The sequence below is a fragment of the Lotus japonicus genome, chromosome 1 (genome assembly GCF_012489685.1).
Source record: "Lotus japonicus ecotype B-129 chromosome 1, LjGifu_v1.2".
NCBI classification, from domain to species: Eukaryota; Viridiplantae; Streptophyta; class Magnoliopsida; order Fabales; family Fabaceae; genus Lotus; species Lotus japonicus.
Window position 1 is genome coordinate 12,442,720 of NC_080041.1, and position 25,891 is coordinate 12,468,610.

At 35.4% G+C, this 25,891-nt stretch overlaps 1 protein-coding gene across 1 annotated transcript; it reads left to right on the plus strand.

Annotated features, from left to right (window-relative positions):
- Nucleotides 1-10,516: 10,516 nt before the first annotated feature.
- LOC130733680 (serine/threonine-protein phosphatase PP1 isozyme 4) lies at nucleotides 10,517-16,314 on the plus strand. The gene is made up of 4 exons (XM_057585904.1): nucleotides 10,517-10,892; nucleotides 11,522-12,081; nucleotides 12,203-12,425; nucleotides 15,960-16,314. Exons 1-3 carry the CDS (start codon nucleotides 10,688-10,690, stop codon nucleotides 12,389-12,391), a joined length of 954 nt encoding a protein of 317 aa, XP_057441887.1. The 5' UTR covers nucleotides 10,517-10,687; the 3' UTR covers nucleotides 12,392-12,425; nucleotides 15,960-16,314.
- The last annotated feature ends 9,577 nt before the right edge of the window (nucleotides 16,315-25,891 follow it).

The window sequence follows — 25,891 nt, forward strand, 5'->3', positions numbered from 1 at the left end:
ATCACTTGATGGATGTTCCACACATCTGGTAGAATTCTATTTTTTAAGTCACATGATTCTTGGGAAGCTCAATTCCAATTTCCAAAGTGTTTTTTCTCATATGTATAATAAGGAAATAAAAGTGGCTAATGCTTTGCTCTTCTTTGTTTCTTTTCTTTTTCTCAAGTGAGTAATACCTTGTGAGAGATTCCAATTAGTTTAAATTAGTTTAAGTGGTAGGAGTTTGACTTCTCTTAAATAGTGTTTTAGAATTGTCACGACGAATCCAACAATACTAATAATGGGACAGTTGGCCCTGAGAAAAAAATCTTAATAAAATAGTATTCATATATTGTATTTGTCCCTGTCAACATTAATTTTACACTACCTCCTCTAATTAAACAAAGTTGGTTTCGCTTATTGTGTAAAATTTTGTCCCCAACACATTTTTTAGGATACCATCCCCAGCTATAGCAAACCCCACCAGGATATAGATGATCTCAGCTCGAACATAATTATCTCCGTTGAGGATAAATATGGACAGAGATGATGGCCTGGAGGAAGATCAAATATGATACATTAAGATCAAGGCTTTGCAAGTGCAACTTCAACTTCAAGCTGTTGGCAACTTGCTCTTTTGAACCACCCGTTTGGTCAGGATAAAGTGGATATATATCATATATGTCCTTGATCTCAAAAGTGGATATGTTGTCATCTTCAAACTGTGTTAATGGCTCATAAATTAGATCTAAGAATTAAAGTGATTAGGCATATAATAAGCAGAGACATCTTATTTTGCAGCCTTAAGCTTTTTTCTATATATAGCTAGCCAGAACAGTGCAGAAAAATATTAAAGCTACTTCATCCCCAAATCTCAACTTTAGATTTTCTGTACTAGAAAGACATGCTATCTGAGTCAGACCACATGTCAGGGAGCACCTTTAAGATACTTCTTTCAATTTTTCTACTTAAAATCAGCACCTTGAAACTTCAGTAGAAGCTAGTTCATATAATGAAGATCATGGAAGTTGATCAACCTAGATGCTTGTTGTATGTCATAAACATATAAGATCTCAAAATATTGTTTTCCCTCATAATCAATTCTCACTTCTTAAACCCTGCAGCTACTCACATAATTCTCCCCGTAATTGATTCTGGCTTTAGAATCAATTGTCATGTACTAATTAGTTTTCAACTTAGCAGCAGGTAATTGGCATAGATCCTCTTTGCCACAGAATTGTATGATGTTCCTGCAGATTTTCCCTCTATGCAAAATGAAACCATTCAAATAAAATTTCTAGTAACACTAGACATCATAAAATAAAAGGACATTAATATAGCAGATACTAAAGTAGCACTACATGAACAAACATGTAATGTGGCAGTTCAAAAGACTGAAAAGAGGAAAGGAAGGAGAAATTTTGCATGTGCAAGCAACTAAGTTTATATTGGCAAAAACGATGATCTTTTGATCTTTCCGATGAAAAAATTTCATTGATGTTATATTCTAATCAGTAGTTGGTATTAACTTTTAGGAACAAAACATAGTGAGCTTGTTGCAGGAAGCAGGAACAACAAAAGCAATACATATATGTCCCTCCTATGACATTTTTGTTTCTTATTTTATATGATATATGCTAGAATTACATAAAGACATTGAGTTAAGTTATGCCTGAGAAGGTTTTCCAAACATGCACTCATGTCTCGTGCAACCTACAAATATTTATACTGTGTTACAAAAAGAACTCAAACTTAAAATGTGTCTATACAACAAATCCCAGTAAACTATAGTATTCAAGATGGGGTAATTAATTAGTTATGTTTTGAATTTGATGTGGAAGATAAAGTGGCATAGTGCTCACTATTTGTGATGCTCATCACTCATCAGATGAATAATGATATATAAATCATTAGGTACAAAATGCTATATCATGATTTTTTGAACATGAAAGCAAACTCCTTGCATTCCAATTTGATTAAAGCTCATGATGAACAGAAAAGCAACTTCATTGTGAACCAGAATAAAAAATAATGGTAGACAATTTAGAATTGCAATCAAATTCAAACCACTCGTTTTCAACTTCTGGGCATCACAAAATAAACAAACACTTGGAAGAATTGAAGTCAATGCAATATGCTCATGCTATAACAGAATTATGCTTTGTCAATGGAGCACAATTTATGACTGAAAAGGAGCAGATAATATAGAAACTCATCACAAGAACAAAAGGTAAAGAGGAGAAAAGGGAAAGAAGGCCGGAAAGCAAGGCATATAGACCAGAGCTGCTGAGCTGGTTTTGTTTGAGAATCACATACAAGGATTGCAAATTCAAATTTGTCAAAGCAAATCCAATTTTGGCAGAATTCCTTTTACAAGTTGAGGGTATATAACTATATATAGTTCTACCTATAATAGGTGTTTTTAAAGCTAGATCTATCTATCTAGATCCTATAATCTAATCAGTTCTACCGAATCAACCAGTAAAATGATGTTTGGATCCAGTAACTTTGAGTCGTGAATCACTTCTACTTGTCACAACAAATGTCTACTTTTGCGTTATAAATAGACAATTCTAACATTTTACGATGGAATTTCATACAACTACACTATAAAAAAAAAATTCATAAAGATATCCAAAAACATAAGTTATATTATTTTAACTCACATTTATCATACATAATTTTAGTATAATTAATTTTACTAACGTTAATTCAAACACGTGTAAAGTGAATGTTTGGAAGTTCTTATATAATTGATTTGAAGTAATAATTAATTTTAGAAAAAATGTTCTAGATTTCAGAATCGGTTATAATAAAATAAAAGTTATATAATTAGATGTATAAAGTATAAGGAAAAGAAAGCAAACACTTCCACTCAGCGTTTTAAAACTCGGCTTGGTCATCGACTCGGTCGGGATACTGAGTCACTGAGTCACTAGTCGGACCAGTGGGTCACTGGTTCGATTGCTTGACTCGGTGTATATTAAAAAATAATAAATAATGTCAAATCCAATATAAAGTTAATATAAAAAACTTAAAATACGTTTTTAATCAACAACATCCTGGTGGTGCAGTGGTAGTTTTCCTTCATATTACCTCCATGGCCTGTGTTTAAACCCTGCTCGCACCCATTTTTAACAAAATATCACATTTTTTTCCCAATTATATACAAAATGTATGCAACTGGACAAAAAAAAACAATTTAAAAGGCCCAATAGGTTAAATAACCCAACTGGACTGAAAAAAAAACAATGTGAAAGGGTTGAATAATTACTGGAAAATGGGCTTCTATCTAGCCCACTGTTAACAAACTAATAAAAAAAACAAGAAATGGGTGACTCGCCGGTTCAATAAAAAACCAGCCGAGTCACCGGTTTGACCATTAAACTGGTCGGTTAAAAACGGTTCCAGCCGAGTGACTTGTACAACCGGTTTGATGTGAGGCTCGGACCGGTCAGGTCACCGAGTCTCGGTCCAACCGGTCGGACCAGCCGGTCCGAGCCGAGTCTTAAAACACTGCTTCCACTTGTGTGATGAAAATTCTATCCTTTAATTAGCCTTGAGGTAGGTCAATTGTAACTCCTTGAATTCTGTCTTCTTTTCGAATGTTTGTGGATGTGGTAATACTAGCTGCTGACAATTAATCCCAGCTAGTCCTAGCTAATGCATTGTGAAACCATCATGTGACATCTCCTCAACTTGGAACTTTTGGTTCAGTGGTTAATAAGACTTGCAATTTTATATGTTTACATGTAAAAAATAAAAAGATGGTAACATGTAGGGGATTATTTATACACCCTGGTTTTTTCCAGGTGGCTTTTAGGGTGCAAGTGCACTCTAGGTCTTGCACCATGCAATAGCACCCAAAAAAATAAAAAAATAAGCAAGTTTACAAAAATAACCTTTTGGTCTTCTTCCTTCTCTCCTTCTCCCTTCTATCCGTGCCGGAGATATGAGAATAGAAACTCCACCGATGGAAACTCCACCAACCGCTTCGTAGCGGTGGAGGCTGTGGTGGCTATGGGCGGCGGCGGTTTTCTGTTGTTGATGGAGAAGAGGAAGGTGGTGGTGGTTTCGGTGATGAGAAGGGGATTCAGTGGTAGTGGATTGTTCTGGGTTCAAGCACACGATCATCGTTCCTTCATTTGTTCGTTAGATCCCACTCCCACTACTCACTCCATCTTTTCCCCCTATCTTATGGTTATTCCAGATCTCAATTTCCTTCTCTTTATTCATGTGTTCTCTGTTTCAATTTGCTCCATTTTCTTCTCAAAGCTCTAATTTTGATCTGAATTTTGAGGTCCCTTGACAATAATTCGAAACTGGCCTTGTGGGGTGGAATAAGTGAATGGAATCTGTCATAGTGAATTGTTGTGCGTTTTGTTCTGCACCCTTGAATATCTTTGAAGAAGAGGACCTCCCTCAGTTGCAGGGGTGGCTTCTAGAGAAAATAGTACCCATGCATTTGGTAAAAATAAAAGGGAGACTGAGGCGGTGGTCGGACGGTGGAAGGATGGTCGGAGAGCGGCTTGATGGCGGAGCAGCCTCAACAACAATGGTGAAGGAGGAGGGAAAAGAAATTGAAGGAGACAAGGGTATTAACGTAAAAATCAAAACTATTATGATTAATTATAATTTTAAAATGAATAGCATCTCAATAGAATATTATTCTATTTGTGTGGATATAAAGCTATCTTGCATGGTGCAAGACCTAAGAGGTATTGCACCTTAGACAACACCGTTTTTTCCATTTGCCCCGTTCGCCATGCTTCCGGAAATTCTGGAAGCAAATCATTTTCAGAAATTAACTTATGTATCTTTAGTGGTGCATTGAAAAACTGAGTGCAAATGGCAGTGGCCTAACGTGTAATCGATATGAGCCCAAAATTAAAATTTGTAGTGGGCCTCAAGAACCCAAAAAGTGAATTGCCACATGCCTTTGAGCCCAAAAATTTGTCGTCGTTTACAACTAAGGGCAACCACTTTGATAAAAAAGAAAAACTCCCCCGCCCCTTCTCTCCCCCTCCCCATTCCTCTCTCTCTCTCTCCCTCTCTATCCTCCCCCTCTCTCTATCTCACTCTCCCCCACCCCCCAAATGTGTATTCTCAACTCTCTATCTCACCCCCCCCGACATTGTGTATTCTCAAAATCATGTTGTTTTACAATTCTTGATTTGATAGGTAATTAGTTGTTTGACATATAATAGAGCATATTGCTAAAATACATTATTAATTGGATTTGTATTCCGTGATTATTATTGATACTAGACAACGTATTTATACAATTGAGAGTTGACTAAACAATAAAATTGTAACACCCCGGTTTCTCAACTGAGGAGTCACATTAGTAACCTAACAAAGTCTAAGGACTAATCTGCAATCCCTAAAAACCAAGGGAATTTTTTTCTGAAAAACAACTAAACACTTCGGCTAAAAGGTTGGAAACATATCATAACTTTATTTAAATAACTTGTTTCCCGATATACTCTTATAATAGTTTACAACACCATAAGTAAGGTTCAGGCTTTAATAACAGAGTCCTCATATAGTAAGGGAGACTCAAACATAATCCATAAAGGAGAAGCAAAGCTGCTTCTCACACCTCTACTCCACCGCCCACGACCCGATCTCCAACTCGAGCAGCTAAGCTTCGGCGGAAGGATCTCCATCGCATAATAGCGTTAAGTGCCCAAACAACAAGTAGCAAATAGAAAGGGTTAACTCCATGCAATTACCATGTATAAAAGAGAAAATCATGCTATTCAAATTTAATTACCTAGCATGGTAAATGAACTAGCAACATAACTCAACTCATATATCAACAACTTAACATAGATTAAATCAGATAATAATAACCTCAACAATGTAACATCAAATCAGATATCAATAAACCAATAACTAAAATCCAACAACATAGGGTCAGGTGTTAGTTCCCTACAATGCAACTATATGCTGCTACCAAAATGGATCGATCGGCAACGTCTCTCAAGACGGGACAGACGTGGAACGACAACCACTGAATGCCACTTAATAACGCCTCAAAAGACGGGACAACCATGTGGAACGACAACCACTGGATGCCACTTAATAACGCCTCGAAAGACGGGACAACCATGTGGAACGACAACCACTGGATGCCACTTAATAACGCCTCGAAAGACGGGACAACCATGTGGAACGACAACCACTAGATGCCACTTAATAACGCATCGAAAGACGGGACAACCATGTGGAACGACAACCACTGGCTGCCACTTAATTCAGCCCTATATGCCAAAATCAATCAACAATAATCACGTCTTATCCACTTGAAAGCAGTAATGACGAAAACCAGTAAACGGCCGAAGCCTCTCAGAAAACGGAGACACACGTCTCAATAAGTTCATTCGGCTAAAGCCTCAAGAAAACATTTGGCACAAGCCTTAGAAAACATTCAACATAAGCAAGCATACAACATTGCAAAACATGTCAACATTTCAATCAATTGTCGATCAAGTTAAACACCTTCATCTCAAACGCATGCAGTGCGATAAAAGCATGCAAGACTCAAAGACGCGCTAAAACTGAGTTACCCTTACCTTCGTGAGTAGAAGTGGTGCATGGAAATTGCGAACCTAAAGCAAGGAAACACAATCATCAACACAAGCCTCACTGGAAGCAACACGATCTAATAATACTAATCGAAATCGTAAAGAACGCTTTTAAAGCTTCAGAGTTCCTATTTAGGCACAAATTGACAACAGAACTTCTTTTGCTAAAACGCGCATAACTTGAGCTACAGAACTTTGAATGACACGAAACCGGAACCAAAATTTCGACAATCGAAAGAGCTATGCTATAGCTCAGGTCATAGAGACCCAAAAATTATTTTTGGACACGGTACCCTAACAAACAGGTTTCAGCCACTCTCAAAAATAGGGTTTCCGAACTTTTTCTTCGATCTAATTCAATTCCTAGGTATTCTTAGGCGATATCTAGGCCAGGGAAACTTTCAGAAAAATTATTGGATCGAAAACTAGAGCAGGGGTATTTTGGTCAAGATTTTTAGCTCGGAAACTCAAAATCAGAATTTCGAAAAACAAATTAGATGGGGTTGATACCAACGACGATTATGACGACTAATCCTACTAACGCTAAGCTAAGTCGAGAGTTTTCAGTCCAAAGGATGAAAGTTTGGCTAAAAATGGGTTTTTCAAGCAGAATTGAAACTCGGCGGCATTTCGGCGACATTCGGCAAAATGTAATCCGCTAAACATGCTCTTGGGCACGCAGGGAATAAGTTTAGACAGAGAAATCAAGTTATTTGGACAGTTTTACAAAAAACTCAAAACTTTGAGCACAGAAAGACATAGAGAAAAGCGACAGAATTTACGATCAGAGGTAAGGAAAAGCATCAGTACCTCGAGGCCTACGCGTAGCAACGAACAGAGCAACGATCAGACAAGAATCGGCGAAAATCAAATCTCCTCCTTCCTCCTTGAAACCCCACGGTCGTGTGTGTGTGTGTTGGTGGTGATTTTTTTTTTTGTTTTTTTTTTTATTTTTCAAACTATTTATAGAAAATGGAAAACGCGGGAAAATGAATATTTCGCGATTCCGATTTTTCCTGCACATACCTCCGTGAATTCTAAGATAGGTTCTGGCGATAGAATTCCATAACTCAAAACAGGTTTCTCAGAATTAAAGCAAACGATCCAAAGTCGGTGTAAATCTATTTTACCCGAAAAACTACTTTTTGCAGTTGATGTCGGATGAGAAAACTTCTTTCTGAAGAAAGATTAAAAACATCGAAGGAAATAGGTGTACGCGTGTGGAATCTTCGTTTGAAGTTCCGAATAGAAAAATTCTTTATCAATTGTTTATTCTAGGTTTCTTGAGCTATCAGGGTTTTAGTTTCGGCAAACCTCCGAGAACTAGAATCGGACGTTCGTACATTCCAGGGTTTCGTATCGAAACGCTTGTCATGGAAGGATTAAGAGAAGTTCTAACATTTCTCTGAAGATTTTTGGAATTAGTTTCCATCGTCCTAGGTATAAGCGAATGAAACTCGTGCTATAACCTATAGCGATTATATAACTATTCTTAACCATTTCCTGAACTTTCTTCTTCATAGCGCTAATCCAAACATTAAACACGAGTCAAGTTCCTCTCACGCTTACACATAATCCTATGCGTGAGTTGGAAATTAATTATTTATTTAATTCTAAAATCTTGGGTCTTACAAAAATCTAAACAAATTTAAATCTGATTACATGTGTAATTACATAAGTAAATAAATAAAGAATATTGTAACCTAATATTCTATTATATTCTCACACACCCTCGCCGTCGAAGCTGGAGGTTCATCGATGCTGAGACTGGAGCGAAAATTATTAAAAAAGGACATGGGATAGGCCTTTTGTGAAAAAAATACCCTTCGAACTCGAGGGCGGCCCGAGGAAAACCTTGGGGACCCAAAGAGGAGGAACCATTGTTGGCATAATTTGGCGTCGGAGAGCCGGGATCGGAGTTTGATCTGCCATAGGATGGAGCATGGAAAAAAATAAATGAATAAAACTACCTATACCTGAAAAAGAAAATTCTAGAATCTAGATTCCTTTGTTATAGAATTGAACCATGGCAAATAAAGAGCACATCGAACAACATACTCAGCTTATGGGTTTTTGTGCCGTAGGCGCTTCCACTACCATTATATTAGTGTCATCCTCGGGATCAGGAGGATCACTAGCAGATGCATGTTTCACCGTGTAGTCCAAGGCCCGCTCACACCAGGAATCTCATTATATATATGTGAAACCCACAACTTTAGCTCGATCAGTGGTGGATCCACCACCAGGCTTGGGGGGTCCATTGCCCTAGCTCAAACAAAGAAAAGAAAATATTTCTTTGGACCAAGTAAGTTTTTGGGCCAAAAAAAAAAGAGGGAAAATGCAAAATTTACAAGGTAAGACAAAATTTAGGGACTCAATAATAAATTTGACACAGCTTCCCAAAATTTCTGGTTCCGCCACTAAGCTCGATGATATCTTTATGGTTAGCTCCATTGCTAAGGTTGTAAACCACTGCCCCCCCCCCCCAATCAACTCGGTCTTCATCGGCTCTTTACCATTCACCTTCGTAGAACAAGTAATGTCTTGCGGTTTAAGGGTAAAAGCCATTTTCCCCTTAGGGCAAGGGCAGCTGAGGACCTTAAGGTACCCTTTAATGTCCACTCCCTCCTTCTATATTTTCCACATTGGTGTCAACTGCATGGGATAAGTTACTGCTCATTAGACCAACATTAAATTTCAAATTTTTATTAGTGGCAGTCAATATTGGTTCTTGATTTTAAGCTAAAACGCTAAACTTGTTTCCATTGTTGACTCCCTTAAAATTAACTCATGTTTCTCATCAATGCTGGCTTGAATTTGATTTTTTTTCCCTTTTCTTCACTGTGAGTCGACTACCATGCATTAATAGGGCTAATATCTTGTTACAACTTTGTTTCCTGAAATACTTCCATCAATTCCCAAATATTCGCATACATTATCGCACACATCATTATGCTCATTAAGATCACCAAGGGTTGACCTTTGCTCCCCTCCCACAAAATCCTCCTCTACCATTGACGTACTTGCCCCCCTTTTTATGAGTTTGTGTACCCTTTTGAATAGGTGCAAGCTGAATCACAATTGCAGGAAATATGCTCATAACGATCACAAAACTAACATATTTATTCTATGTTTTGTACAATGTATTCCGGAGGCAAAACTTGCCCCCATTGATTTATCAAGATTAATTTTGACACAAGCATGAGCAAATCGACCTCTACATACATTTTGATAGGCCTACCCACCTTAGTTGCCAATGTTAACAAGTTACACTCATCATATACATGATGTGAAGAAAAAGAATCAATCCTCCATAATTCAGGACGAAAAGAAAACCTTAATTCATTAACTTCAAAGTTTATTTTGAGACTCTAAATCACTTATTAAAAATGACCAAACACCCGTAAATCACCTTTAATCAGCACAAAATTGATTTTGATAGCCTCATAAATGTGTCAAATATGCAGTGGCTGTTTCTCAAAAATATCTCATTGCTGAAAGCTTTTGTTTTCCACCTTTTCCCAACACTGTCAATTTCAAACAGCAAAAAACCAAAAAGCAATGAATAACCTGATTACAGTCACTACTCACTGGTCACTACCCAGACTCAATAAATACCAGATAAATCAATAATAATTTAATATAAACAAGTCAATATTCAAAAAAGAAAATGAGATTTTTTTTTCTCCTTTGGACTTCAGTCTCTACGGGGGAATGAAACCTCACGTGACTAATCTGACTCAGGATACGGTCCCTGACCACAAATATATTAGTTTTGACCTCAAAGGGGATCGAACCCGAGCCAGAAAGCCTAGGCAAATTCCCATAAGGAAATGCACATTCACGAATTATTTTTCTCAGTGGCTAATAAATAAATAAAAAGTTTGTTTAAAAAAAAATAATAATAATAAATTAATACATATATATACCACTGATAGAGGAAGAAAGGGAAATAGTGTCGACTAAACACACTCAGTAACGCGGAGACAGAGAGAGAACCAGACCAAGAAAAGAGATAAAGCTTCTTGGTTGGTTCATCCCTTTGCTTCGTTGTTGTTGTTGTTGCTGTGAAAGAACAACGAGAACAAGAACAACAAGAAGGTGTTGATTTTGATGCGATGAGCGCACAAGGGCAAGGGCAAGTGATTGAGGAGGCGGTGCTGGACGACATAATCCGGCGACTCACGGAGGTCCGTTTGGCCCGACCGGGGAAGCAGGTTCAGCTCTCTGAGGCGGAGATCAAGCAGCTTTGTGTCGCTTCCAGAGAGCTCTTCATTCAGCAGCCCAATTTGCTCGAACTTGAAGCACCCATTAAGATTTGTGGTACATATTCTGTGTTTTGCTTTTCAATTTCGCCTACCCATTTGGCTCTTTTTTGTTTTTAGGGTTTAAAGATTTTTTTTTGGGATTGCATGCTGGTGAGTATCCTTTGTTTGTTGCAAGTTAGAGCCTTTCAGTTTTAGGGTATACTTGGTTAGTTGGTTGCTTGGTAGGGATGGGTGAAAGAAAATGTGGGTTACCCTTTTATTTTTAAGGCATGTAAAACTAAAATTTGGGGGATTGACGATATAGATAATGAGATTAATTTCTATGCAGTGACGGTGTAAATAAGTTTTACACAATCGTTCAATCACAACCGTTTATTTTGTTAGCTCATAATTAACTTTGAATTTAATAATATTTAAAATAAGAAATTGAATGATGTGATTGAATGACTGTGTAATACTTTTTAGTTTTTACACTGTTAGTGTATAGAAATTAATCTCATAAATAATTGTTTATGAACTTTTGTATGTCATTTTGTTCACTCCTTGTTTTAAGTATATGGTGTTTACATGCACTTTGTGTTGTAGATTAGTGATTGTTATGTTGCTAGTTTATTTGGGGTGTGTTTTTATTAGGGTTTCCTTGTTCATTTGTGGTATGTTTGAAGTCTCTTTTTGCTTTTTCAGGTGACATTCATGGGCAGTACAGTGATTTGTTGAGGCTCTTTGAGTATGGGGGTTTGCCTCCAAGTGCTAATTATCTCTTTTTAGGGGACTATGTGGATCGTGGGAAGCAGAGCTTAGAAACCATATGTCTTTTGCTTGCTTATAAAATCAAATATCCTGAAAACTTTTTCCTTTTGAGGGGGAATCATGAGTGTGCTACCATTAACAGGATATATGGATTTTATGACGAATGTAAGCGGAGGTTTAATGTCAGGCTTTGGAAAGCCTTTACGGACTGTTTTAACTGCCTTCCTGTGGCAGCCCTTATAGATGATAAGATATTGTGCATGCATGGTGGTCTTTCCCCTGAACTCACAAACTTGGATCAAATCAGGAATCTACCCCGTTCAACTCCTATTCCAGACACTGGTTTGCTTTGTGATTTGCTTTGGTCTGATCCGGGTAGAGATGTGAAAGGTTGGGGTATGAATGACAGAGGAGTCTCGTACACCTTCGGTCCCGATAAGGTGTCTGAGTTTTTGACAAAGCATGACTTGGACCTTATTTGTCGTGCTCATCAGGTCAGTCTACATTTTATGCCTCTCTCCGTCTCCTTTTTTGAAGTCATTCATTCACCTTCTCGTAGAGAAAGGGTATAGTTATGGTGCTTTACTGTAAACTGACACTATAATCTTTCTATAGGTTGTTGAGGATGGGTATGAATTCTTTGCCGACAGGCAACTTGTTACGATATTTTCAGCTCCAAACTACTGTGGTGAATTTGACAATGCTGGTGCAATGATGAGTGTGGATGAGAACTTGATGTGCTCTTTCCAGATTCTTAAGCCTGCAGTGCAAAAAACAAAGTTCGTGATGCCAAACAAGATTTGATGGTTGGCTTATCACTATTGCTTAATGAACTAAGGTGTGGTTATTGTTGCATTTGTCTCGTATGGTATTATAGTTAAGGGTAATCAATTATACATTCTGAAGTGCAAAATATTTTTCTACGTAGATTCTGGTTTTTACATTGGCATAGTTCAACTTTTCTTTTAGAAAGAAGCATTGTTCTTATCTTTTTAAATAATTATCTGTTACTTTCCAAGAGAAAAAAAGATAATCAATGACTTTTATAATGGAATTGTGTTGATTAGCTGTAAATATTATACCTGTTGAAATCATATCTTTGTAGCCCATGTATTAACAAACATTAAACTATAAGAGAGCTATGCTTAATTATGTTTTTATGGTAGTTGGTTGTTCTGAACTTGATCTTATTAAATAACAATAATCACCCTTGAAAGGAACTCATGTTACTGCCATTCCTTCTTTATGAATGTCAGTTTTAATCTTATTATGTTAGGGGCAAATTTCTATTGTACAAGTCCAGTTAAATGACTCAATTCTTTGCTTCTAACTAAGCTCATTAGCATAGCTCACATGTGTGTAAGTATATATTATTTGATGATGAGGGTGTGTGCGTGTGTGTGGGGGGGGGGGGTGTTGAGATTGTCTTGATTAAAGCATAACCCACCAAGCTAACAAGAAAGGGGATGAGGATCCCTTTCCCAAAATCACTTTTGTCCTTTAAACCAAGGTCAATTTCAAGCTTCACGATCACTAAAACAGTAAGTATATACTATATTGCACAAAGTTGTGGGGCAAGAATTAGTTTAAACTTTAAAGGTGTTATTCCTTTAGCTACTTGATGGCTACCAACATGTAAAATAAACTTTTAAATGCATTTTCTGTGCTTGGTTTCTCTTGCTAAGTAAACTTTTGGTTATTTACCCTCTAATACCATGGCTAATGGCTCTCTGACACAATCTCAAGGACTTGGTGTTGCCCCCCTCTCTCAGTAGATAATTGTGTGGTCTCCTTTACTAAAGATCTTGTTTTTAGGAGATTAGGGATGATGGTTGGCATTGGATATGACTCACATGCCATTATAAGCTTCACACCTCAGCTTTTGTAGTTTCACGGTTGACTCACCTCTTCTCTCTTATGCTCGGTAAGGTCATTCTAGCATTGCCGAGTTACAACAACTGGTGTCGAGTCTATCCAAATTGTCAAGTTTGTCTTTTGAGTCTTATCAATTAGGCAAATATTTCTGTAGTTCATTTCTGAATTCTTCGTAGTGTTAGTCAATGTACTACATGTTTCTTTTTCTTCAGTTGTCTTTTATGTATGGGTCCAAGTCTTATTGTGTCCACTTTAGGGTCAAGATATTGTCAACTTCATTAATTATTATCGCAATGTACTTGGTTGCTTTATAGAGACATCTGAGTTGTTCTCTACATTTTAAACTTTTTACGGTTAAATAAAGAATAAATTTGGTGTCCCAAATTGCATTTTACGCTGTGATAATGCCTGGAAATATTAATCTCCCATTTCGAAGTTATATATGGCTTCACATGACATTCTGTATCAAACGTCTTGTCCTCATATTCCTTATCAAAATGAAATTGTTGAACGTAAAAAGGAACACCTTATTGAAACCATCCGGACGCTCTTGCTTCATAGTAATGTTCCTTATCGTTTTTTGGGGAATTCTGTTCTTACTGCTTGTTATCTTGTAACTAGAATGTCCTCTCTGTTCTTAACCATTTTATTTCTAAATGACTTTCTCCACCCCTTTCCTCCTCTATTCTGTTACCCTTTCAACTCAGAGGATACATATGAAAGACAATAATGGCCTCCAGGTCATTGGTCGTCTTTAATGCCCATAGACACTTGGTCACTGCAATTGGTTGAATATTCCTCACATTGTTCTTTAGTTCCACCTTGGTCTGTTTGGATGTGTAGAGGGGGTTGTAGCCCACAATGTGATAAGGTGGCCCAACACCCAATGATTGTCTGATTTTTCTTTGAAACAAATTCTTCCTTTTACATCAGTCCCATTCCACCATCCCTCAAGACCCACTTCCTCTTATTGGTGGGTTAGGCTTGGCCTGTTTGTTCTAGAAAGGGTTCCAACTGGTATGCACTCCATTCACCTCTACTCTACTTTTTCCACCTTGCCTTGAATAGCCATGCCAAAGTAAGTTCATGCTGTATCTAATTGTGGTCTGGTGGTTTTGGCAGTGCCGCAGTCGACGCCTGACCAGTATCCTTGGTGTGCCCTCTTTGCTATTGTCCCCTTATAAATGATGTTGCTGTTTTACAGCAGAATAACAATCCTCTCTTTGTCTGTATCATTAGAATAGCTTTGGCCACCATATGCATATCACTTCAGCAATTCTAATGGGAGAAATTTCGTGACTTTACTCGTAAGATTGCTTGATCTCATGATCTGTTTTTAGGATGAGTGATTTTGATCACAACTATCAACTCAATTTGGTGAGATCAAGTAGGATTGTTGAGCAAGACTGAGGAGCAGTTTGGTCGCTGATCTATAATGTGCTGGTGAGCCACCATTTAAGTGACGGATCTAGCCAATATGGCGGAAAACCTACCCACCTGACCCTATTGTATCATCCAGCCCCATCTTTCCATCTCTATTGTGATTCAACTTGTGGCTTAGGTTCTTTTGGAATCTTAGGTTGGTTTTGTTCTCGCTGATGATTGGGTTATGGCCTGTGGTTGCCGATCAGGTGTCTGATTCGAATTTTGCCTATGCCTGGCGGTTGTGGTCGAACTTGGTTGTGGCTGACCGGTGGCTGGACTGGATGAATCCTGCTTGTTTTTTCCTTTTTTGTCAAACACTCTTTTCTCCTCTCACTTGTTTCAAGTTGCTTACTTTTTCCTTCGAGCTACATATTGCAAGGTGTGGCTAACAGCTGACTGCAGAAGTCCTAAATAATATGTTGTTTTCTTTTGGATACTAAACCATATGTTGTTTACATATATACATAAATATAAGTTATATCTTTAGTACTGCAACTTTTAACTCCAATTATGAGTTAGGACTTTTCTATGGATTTTTAATTGAAGTTTGATTAAATATTAGCTACGAGATTTCGCTTACACAAGTCTGCACCTCCACCTACCTAAGCCCAAAAGTCCCAATTTCCTCTCAAAATGACAAGATAGCTCTCGCTCTGAACTTCTCTTACTTATAGGCAATTTGTCTTTTTCTTCTAACTATCTCAGCTCAACTAACATAACTAATTCTCACTAACTACTAGCAGTCAACTAAGAAATGCCCAACACTAGTAGAGAGATAAGAAAATTTTGTTGTTTCATCCTCTTCTGCAAGTTGTTGCGGGTTCAATTCATGGAAACAACCTCTTTTGTCAAAAAGAAGGTAAGACTGCGTACAATAGACTAAATAGTCGGACCCCTTCCTGGATCATGCTTTGTACCTTGGACTGCTCTTTATCCTCTTCTGCAAGTGATAATTGTAATTCTGTTTAAAATATTCTGTAATCTAGACAATAACTAGGTCAGAGCTGAAGCATGCCTATTACACATTTCCTGGGTTGCTTTCTAATTTTTTTTAATGCTTACCTTGGTACAGATTACAGATTGGATGAAGATTCAGATTTCATGGTCAGTTTTATCCATCCTGAGGTGGTGACACGACGAGAAAATTTAGTGCTATGATCAATCCAGCCAGGCAGTGAGCATAATCTACTAGTTATAGGATTTTAAGAACTGCTGGATGGCCTTAAAAACAGAGTTTTTCTTTTCTTTTCTCTTTAACTTTCTTTTTAATTATTCTACGACACAATATGTACATAATGTGTCGTAGATGACATTGGGAAGTGACCTCCTTTGCTGTGAAAGGTCATCTGATTATTAGACTATATAGAGCAGTTTATGTTGATGAATCTTGCCAATTTTATTCTGATAGTGAAGATGCGATTACTGGATTTTCTGCTTGCATATTGGTCTGTATTTTCTTTTTTGTAATGCAAGATCAAGGTCTCATGCTAGTTATTCGAATTCAGTGCTATTGCTGCTACCTTAGGGAACATCTAGTTGCTTTGTTTGCTCAGATTCAAAGGAATTTTCAGGTTGAGTTTCCTAGAGATATAGGCTTTTGACTTGTGGCTCACACCAATAGACAATTGAGAAATTTGAAGTGTAGGTTTATTAGTACTGTAGGACATATTTCCCCATCTTAAAGTAAAACACTAGACATGTATAGTAAATTATTCAATTTTAAATTCTTCAATGTTGAAAAAATGAGCAACTGCCATGGTGTGTGTTTGGATTTCAGTTTGCAAACAGAGTTTGAGTGAATGTGGGTTTGCAAAACAGAGTTTGGATCAAAGTGGGTTGGTTGTAATGTGATTTATGTTTGGATACTTTTATTTCAAAATAGAGTTTGGGGTTGAAAGTATGTTGGATGAATGTAGAAGTGACAATTTGAGATAAAAGTTAGTTTGGGGCTAAAAGTGGGTTAGGTGAATGTGGTTTTTAATTTGCCAAACATAGTGGCACAAAGTTATAGAAGACCCGAAAGTACTTTTGGATGCCCTAGAAAAACAAACATTTGTTAGTGTTGATATAATGAGTGTTTAGTACTACAATACTTTTGCTTGTAGAATGGAATTATGGAAGTATACTCGTCCAGAGGCCTTGTAGTATATAAGATTCTATTCAACTAGTCGTGGTTTTTTCAACAATTATATACTATTTTATTTATTACATTCAGTCAAGTCAATGTTTGATGAAAAACTCATGTAAGATTGATTTCTATATAATCTATCTATATCTATATATAATATACTAAAGGAAGGTTTTTTTCTAGAAGGTTTTGCCACGTGTCACCCCCACATCATCCCAATAAAAAATATACAAATTTTGTTTTTCAATATTAAATCTGCATTAAAAAAACAAAAACAAAAAAAAAATTGTTTTCTTAACTTTGAAATTTAATACATAGTTTAAAAAAAAATCTTTTAAATTGACCATGAGTTTTGATTTTTTTTTATTATAATGCTATAAATTGTGTACATATAATTTAATTATAGTAATTTAACACAAATTTTTTATAGATTGACCACAATATAAAAAAAAATCTTTTAAATTGACCATGGGTTTTTAATTTTTTTATTATGATGCTATAAATTGTGTACATATAATTTAATTATAGTAATTTAAGACAAAATTTTTATAGATTGACCACGATATCAATTTTTTTTATAAGAGTGCTATAAATTGTGTCAAGCAAAAAGTACTATGCAATACACAGTGTGAGGAAGAAAAAAACAGGCTGTCTTTATGATTTTCTTTAGCAAATAAGTTTTATTCCTTCTTTTTGGTTGGCTTCACTGAATTTTTAAGACTTTTCTCCTTGATTTGTAGGTTGAAGTAAATAACTACAGGTTACTTTGAGAGACTTGACAAAATCACTCAGGTCAGGTCAGTGCTACGATATGTCAATCAAAAACTGATGTAGGCTTGATTGGCTTTCTCTACCTTTCTTCACCCCAAGTTTACTTTTCTTTTTTTCAATATTATATTTATTCATTCAAACCGTGACTCTATTATTATATATTAAAAAAATTTATTTCTTCTCCTATCCCATACCACGTAGGTGCCCCAAAATCATTTTGTTTCCCTCTAAAACAATAGAGAATATATGTCATATTCCGTCAAAAAAAATTATATATGTCATATGAATCAAATATAAATTTCCACTATTTTTTTATTTTATATGAAATGAATTAATAATTATAATAATGAATAAAACCAGTATTTATTATTGCTTTAAATAACATATTCAGTGGCAAGTAATACATTGTGAAATTTTAAATCTTGGACGAACATAAATTAAAATCTGATAATGCAAAAATATTTGGAAATTTAAAATTACAGTCACATGTCTTTAAATGTTAAAAAGAAAGTTTTGCTTAAAGGTTTGAGATTAAATATTTTTTTGAAAAAAATAAATAAAGAAAAAACTTTAAAATATAATAAAATTAGACAATAATATGCAATAAAATTTTAATTTAAAATAATAAATTAATATTTAAAATCTCTCCAATACTTTTGAAGATTTTAATATATTTCCAAATCAATCAATATCTATATTTAATATACTAAAAGAAGTTTTTTTTTAGAATGTTTTGCCCGTGTCACTCCCATATCATCCAAAAAAATATACAAATTTTCTTATACTTATTAGTTATTCACTATTTTTATGCCTCCTACGTATACAATTCAAAAACAAATTGCCCGAAATTTTTTTTCTAATACAACTCTTTTGGTTTTCAACTAAAAGATCAAGTTGGTACTCAACATACATGCAAAGTCTTGAAGGGAAAGGAGAGCCTGGAGTTTGGATCAGGGTGGAAAGAGTTTTGCACATCGAATGACGTCCGTGAAGGGGATATATGTTGTTTCAAGTTTCAACATATAGAATCAAATATTGTTGATGTATCTATAGTCTATCCAGTGGTTTAGGATTTCGAGCAGTGTTTACATTTGGTTTGTTTTGTTTTAGGTTGGTTTTAATCCACTACTCTATTGAACTATTCAATATGAATTTTAATTATTAAGAAAATTGTATATTATGCTACATTAATTTACTTCTTATAAATTTCTTTCTTTCTTTTTTCATACTTACCTCATTTGAATGCTAATGCTTTCTAATTAGCTAGAACATGACATACCTTAAAAAAAAGGCTATAACTCATGAAAAGGTAAACAAGTAAAAATTTCAAATTTACTTCAAAATGTTATCATGATCGAAAATAACAACAATAATTTTTTTTGGTAAACACATAACAACAATAATGATATAAAAAAAAAAGAATCAAACAATATTTGTTCAAATTTATTTGATCACGTTCCAAAATTTAAGTTTGGTGGACCATGTGGTGGTTAAATTTTGAAGTTTGCAAAATTTAATGATATTGATTAAAAAAATAAAATTTATATCTTTCTAATTTCAAAAACATTTATTGTTTCTTTTTTTTATAACAAAAAGAAATGTATTAGATAGAGACCAAACCAACAAAGGCATAAATGTCCCCATGCCAAAACACACCTAGAGATTGAACCTCATTAAAACCTTCAAAAGAAAAACCCAATGGGAAAAAACCAATGAAAGAAAAAGAGTACTACAATCACTAGATAGGCAAGGGAACAAACCAATATTCAAGAGGAACAACCCATCCCTTTACAACAAAACATGCACTCATGCACTAACCTTCCTAAATCAAACCATATATAAAAAATAAGCACCCGCAGGCCTAAAATTTATTGTTTCTTTTTTATGATTAGTTTTAATAAAAATAATATTACTTAATCAAATTTGAATCGCCAATTTGATACGTTCAAAAATCATCTACTTGAGATCTTGGATGTAGTAAACATGAAAATTTTTGTATGCACCTATTATTAAATCTATCTACAACTATTAAAAAAAGGTAATTTTTAGAATATTTGTTTAATCTCTAACAAAATCCATCTCGGTTGGAATCAATAAAAAAGTAAAATTAAAAAAAAAACTAATTTCATTTAATTACATGGCGTAATATAGTTTAGATTGAGAATTAAAATTAAATTAAATTCGTTTACTTGCTCTTATAATTTCTCTTTGGGTTTTTATATCGAAGTGTGGTCTATGATTTAGACGGGAAAGTGTGGAATGCCACATATTTCTAAGTCTTGATTTAGACTGAGTTGAGTCCAAAGCTGTTTAGGTATTTAAATTTTAGTTCTTACTTTTTAAATATTTAAATTTTAGGTATCCAACAATAGCTAGCATGAGCAAATCACACAAGTGGATTGGACACCACATTTTTGGATGTATGAGATCTTTCACTTATAAAATGCTAAACACTCCTCTAATTATCTAATGTGAAACTTTCTCAAACATAATATTTTCCAAATATTACAAAGTGATTAAAAAATATAAATTTTTTGATAAATTACAAAATAGTTAGGGTAAAAATTTACATAAAATATTTTCATGTTTAAAAAAAACAATATTGGTATTTCATTTTTTTATTTAATTCCGTATTTAAAATATTAATTTATAACTTTTGATTATTTATGATGTATTTTTGTTTCTGCTTCTTTGATATATTTTCAAATAGAATCCCAAGTTAAGGTAGATACAAATTTGAAATAGAGTGGGTCATGCTCCTATTTAATTAAATTAGATAATAGTAATTGTTAGAATATTTGTTGAGTTAAAAAAAACTTTTAGATATTTTTTTTAATCTTTAACAAAATCCATCTCGGTTGGAATCAATAAAAAAACAAAATTTTCTTTAAAAATAGGAAACGAATTTCATTTAATTAAATGGCGTTTAAATTTGGTTATTTCATATTTAAATCAATTTGTCAATCTATTTTGTTTTGAACTACCAATTTGATTGTGCTTTTTTTTAACAGTATTCCAATCAGTCAATAATCTTTAATCAATGCAATGATTTTACAAATTAACTTAAGTACCTTCCTACCTACTTCATAATTCTGAACGAAGGTTCTAGAACGATTTGTGAGGGACCTGGAAGCTACCCTCAACGCTGGGTTGCAGAACATGAAGCCATTTCTGATTTTTGAGTTTTTTTATGCCTCAAAAGATTTTTGAGCTTGAACTGAACCCTAACTGAAGGAAAAACCTGTCAGTATTCTTTTTTTATTGGGCTGATATAGAAAAAATGGGAAAGGAGCCCAATCTTATTGGCTATTGAGGTTAAACTTCAAGTACACTGCACTGTTTTGCGACTCTCCGACCCTTCATTCTTCATTCACCCGGTGTTAGAATTCAAGTGTGAGTAAAAATCTTTTAAAAAGTCACACATTGACCGAAAATGTGAGTGTTGAATAATTTATAAGTGAAATGCGAGTGTTGAATAATATATAAGTGAAATGACTAAGTGAAGCTGTCGATGGCAGCCAAGACGGCTTCGACGCCGCGGTCCATGGTGGGAAGAGAGAGAAAGAGGTTCTTACGGGATGAGAGAGGAATGATTGAGTTTAAGAATAGAATGGAAGGTGGGCGGGTGATTTTTCGTGGAATGTGTGTGGTGGGAAATAAGACTTGACGAGTCAACATTATTATAATAAGATTTAATGTTCAAAAGTTGACTATAATTAATTTTTCAAATTTTGAACAAATTCAATTGTATCATAATTAAATAAGAAAAAATGTGACGGTATATTAAAACACATTGTTAAAATGTATTTACTAAAAGGTAAAAAAAAAAATATGTAGTGTCACACGACATTTAGATTTACAATTTTATTAAACAAAAGTCACCCGTGCAGGGCACGGATAATTCCACTAAACCCTAACAAGAGTACGTGATGCAAAATTAATTAACTCATGTTTATTTACAAATGCAAAATTGTTTTTCACTTTAACATAAATTGCAAAAATAATTTATTATTTCAAAAGCAACTAAAAACCGGAATATGACAAAAGTCACCCGTGCCTTGCACGGGTGATTCCGCTAGTAATATACTAAAGGAAGGTTTTTTTCTAGAAGGTTTTGCCACGTGTTACCCTCATATCATCCAAAAAAAATACTCTTTACTGTTAAAAACTTAAAATTAAGAAAGTCTTGTCTCTCAATTTTTATATAAATAAAATCGTTAAATCTTTGTTTTCTTTTCTTTTAAATTGATTTAGAGTTTATGATTAGCATGATATATGATACAATTTTAAAAGAAAAAAATGTGCTTAATTTTTATCAATTTCGTAAGGTTTTTTATGATATGAGATTAGGATTTAAAGAGGTAGAAAATTGGAATTTCTTAATTTTGAATGAAAAGGATTATTTTGATAAGTGAGTTTTGATGGAAATAGTGTTTAGAATGGTTAAATTGATTCAACTAGTGTTTTTTACCCGTGCGTTGCACGGTGAAATTTGATATCGTAAATTTTCATTTTTGTTGATGAATTTGTTTGTGATATTATTATAGTAAGAATCTAAAAATTAACCAAAAATGTAATTTTTTATGTTATATTTTAAATGTCAGTATATTCTTAGTTCAGTATACATTTCAGATTAAAAATCCAAGAAAAGGAGATGTATGTACTATGTAGCATATCATCCCACTTTATATAAAACTATTATTTGAGACAAATAGAAAAATTACTAAAGAATAAAAATAATGAAACTTATAAGTCTCTATTCAAGTGAAGAGCTTAATATATATTACAAAATATTCCTCTTCTACTAACGGGCAATTCCACTTCTCGAAGCAAATACTTCCTAAACTCTATATTAAAGCATCTTCTACCTACTCCTTAAACTCTATATTAAAGCCTCCTCTACCAGAAACAATGGCAAACAGATGGATTATTATTCTGGATTAAACTGACTTGCAAACAAATGGATTATTATATTCAATTATTTGGACACCCCGTCCTCTGGATTCTCTCTAAACTCTATATTAACATCACCATTTTCCTCCTCAAATTAATGTTTATGCTCTGAACCATCTAACTATTATTCAGTAAAAACTTTGAAGAAAACAACAACACATGCATTGAATTGGCTTAGATCTCCAAATCATAGTTTTGACCGATTTTTTTATTAGTAGAGTATGAATTACATCACCAAACTTCGTTTTCTATAACCAATAAATATGTGTGTATGTCCATGACCCTTTTTTTTTTGCACCGTTATCTGATCAAATCCATGTGTGAGTACAAAAACAACACACTCACTAGCCTATGCAATCAATAGTAAATGCTCTATAATTAATGTTATATAATTAATAAGTCACCAAAAATGTTACTATGTGCTAACAATCTATTAGAAATTAAGCTTCACATGTTACTCACCTTCCCCACCAGAAGAATCTCAATTTTCCAAGAAACTTCACTTACAATCATCAATAGAGATGTAGCTCATTTGATAGTGCACAAAGAGCCTGCATTTAACAATAAAATCCATGAAAATCCTTTCCTTAAAGATCCTTTGTTTAAATCTCAAGATTTATGCCCTTGATGGGAGTCCTCGTCTAAAATTCAAGTAAAAAATATTAGAATAGTTGGCCTCCTTAAACATCTAGTCCAGGGTTCGATTCCTGGGTGGTGCGTATGAAGAAGCATTTGTTGGGAGAGGCCTACCCACTTAACGTGATCTCAGAGTTTCGGAGGATTAGTCTCATGACTGTCGGCTGTGGGATACCTTGGGAAACCAAAAAAAGAAGCTACATTTTCACATAATTTAATGCATTACACGAAGCTCACCATCTTTGGCAAAATTAAAATCTAAAAGTCATTGTTGCTCATGCTCTTACATGTAAGCCCTCCTATGCAATGAGTATTAACCTGCATTCAAAAGGTTGCAAAACAGAATTCACTAATTAATTAAAGCAAATGTACAAAACTAGGTAGTTACCCGTGCATCGATGCACGGATACTATATATTTTTACCAAATAAAAAAGAATATACGATATTATATTATGTATAATTTACAATTTGATCTAATTTAATTCATATATTTTCATCGTACTAAAATGTTTTAAAATCCAACCATACCTCTTCATTTTTGAAATTTTAATATTTTTCGTTTCTAAATTACTTATTGTAGAATATAAAAAATGAATAAAATAAATACACGTGACAAATATTTTTTTTTGTTTGTATTCAAATAGATACAAAACATAATTAATTTTATCATATAAAAATGCAATTAATTTTGATAAGAAATTTGTGTTTAGATTTGGTTTATTCTAATTATAAATGCTATGCAAGGTAATTATGATATACGAACTGGTTTTTTATTTTTTTTTTCGTTCCATCGGAAAACTAACAACAAAGAAACAACTACACCGAGCTCAAACGATCCCTCAAAATTAGGGTCTCTAAGTCCCAAGGGGGAGCCTCTATCACGCACCAAGGATTCAAAGGATAAGCTGCTCCTCTCTTTGCCAACCAATCCGCCGGTTCATTACAATCTCTAGGAATATTATCCAAAGTAACCCTCCAACTCCTTTGCAAGAGCTGTTGAATGGTCCTCAAAGATGGCATAAATTGGCAACGATCCTCATCCTGTAGAGCCAGAAGAAGGTCTCTGCAATCCACACTACAAATAACATTTCTGTAGCCTTTTCCCCACGCCACTTTCAGCCCATGTTCCAGAGCAGAAGCCTCAGCCTGCAGAGCATTTCCACCATCTTGGTACCCATGAAATCCAAGCAACCACTGGCCCTGTGAATCGCGAAAGATGCCACCCCATCCCATACAATCTGTTTCACTTTTGAAGCTGCCGTCGACGCAAAGGCTCACCCATCCCTCCGGCGGTGGTTTCCAACTTCTGAGCATCCGTTGATCATCTTCTATCCCGTCACCACCCTCCATGAATCTGACCATGTCATCATGTTCGTGACAGATGCGACGCCAGGCTTCATTAGCCGACCAGGGAGACTCCTCAAAAACCATATTGCACCTCCACTTCCATATGCCCCATAAACACGCCAGAAATTGGATCCCATACCTGCCTTGAGCATGATGACGGACCCATTCACCGCAATCGTTCACCAGGAAACCTTGCCAAGACAGAGCTCCACTTCGCAGCCAAATCTCTCGTGAATGGGGACAGTCCCTTAAACAATGAAGTACATCCTCTTCCACCGCCGAGCACCGGGAACAATTTGCGTTCGCTGCCATATTGCATCGGTAACGATACGAATTTGTCTGGATAGAATTCTGAAGTATTAACCAGACGAACATACGCACCCGCTCCGGAACCTTCAAATGCCACACCCACTTCCAATTGCCCTGCACAGCCAGCGGGTATTGTCGTCGATGGAGCCAAGCGTACGCCTCCTTGACCGTGTAGCAACCTGAACTGCTACCGTCCCATATCCAGACATCACGCTGATTGGGCTTTATGTGAGGCTCAATGAGTTGGAGACGCTGCTGATATTCATCTGGGATAGTTGTGTAGACGTTGCCCAGGTTCCAGCTCCCATGCGAAATAACATCTCTTAAAGATAACTCAAGGTCATGAATGTCAACGTACAGTACCTTCGTCGCTAGCGCGCCATCACCGCACCAGTCACCAAACCACAAGGATGTGTCTCCGGTTCCCAACCTGAACCTGAAACCCTCCCTCAAACGGTCACGGGCCTTGAGAATTCCCCGCCACACTGGCGAGTCAGTGCCCTTAGGTTTCACCTGCAAAACAGAAGAGTTACGAGTGTATTTATGCTTCATTGTCTCCACCCACAATTTTTGTGGTTTATGTAAAATACTCCAAATTGCTTTGCCCAGGAGTGCCGTATTCGCCAAACTGGAATCTCTCACCGCTAAGCCACCTTGCTCCTTTGTTTCAACAATTTTGTCCCAGCCAACAAGATGCCATCCTCTCGAGCCCCCATTACTAGACCAAATGAAGGATCTCATCATTTTATCAATGCGATTCGTCACGCTCCGAGGGAGGTTAAACACTTGCATAGAATATGTCGGAATTGAGGCAATCACAGATTTTGCTAAGCATACTCGTCCTGCTAAATTCAACATA

Bases quoted from the DNA above. Each gene is read 5' to 3' on its own strand.
- LOC130733680 (XM_057585904.1), top strand. From the start codon at position 10,688: ATGAGCGCACAAGGGCAAGGGCAAGTGATTGAGGAGGCGGTGCTGGAC. The intron at 10,893-11,521 runs GTACATATTCTG...TTGCTTTTTCAG, and splicing joins AGCACCCATTAAGATTTGTG to GTGACATTCATGGGCAGTAC. The intron at 12,082-12,202 runs GTCAGTCTACAT...ATCTTTCTATAG, and splicing joins TTATTTGTCGTGCTCATCAG to GTTGTTGAGGATGGGTATGA.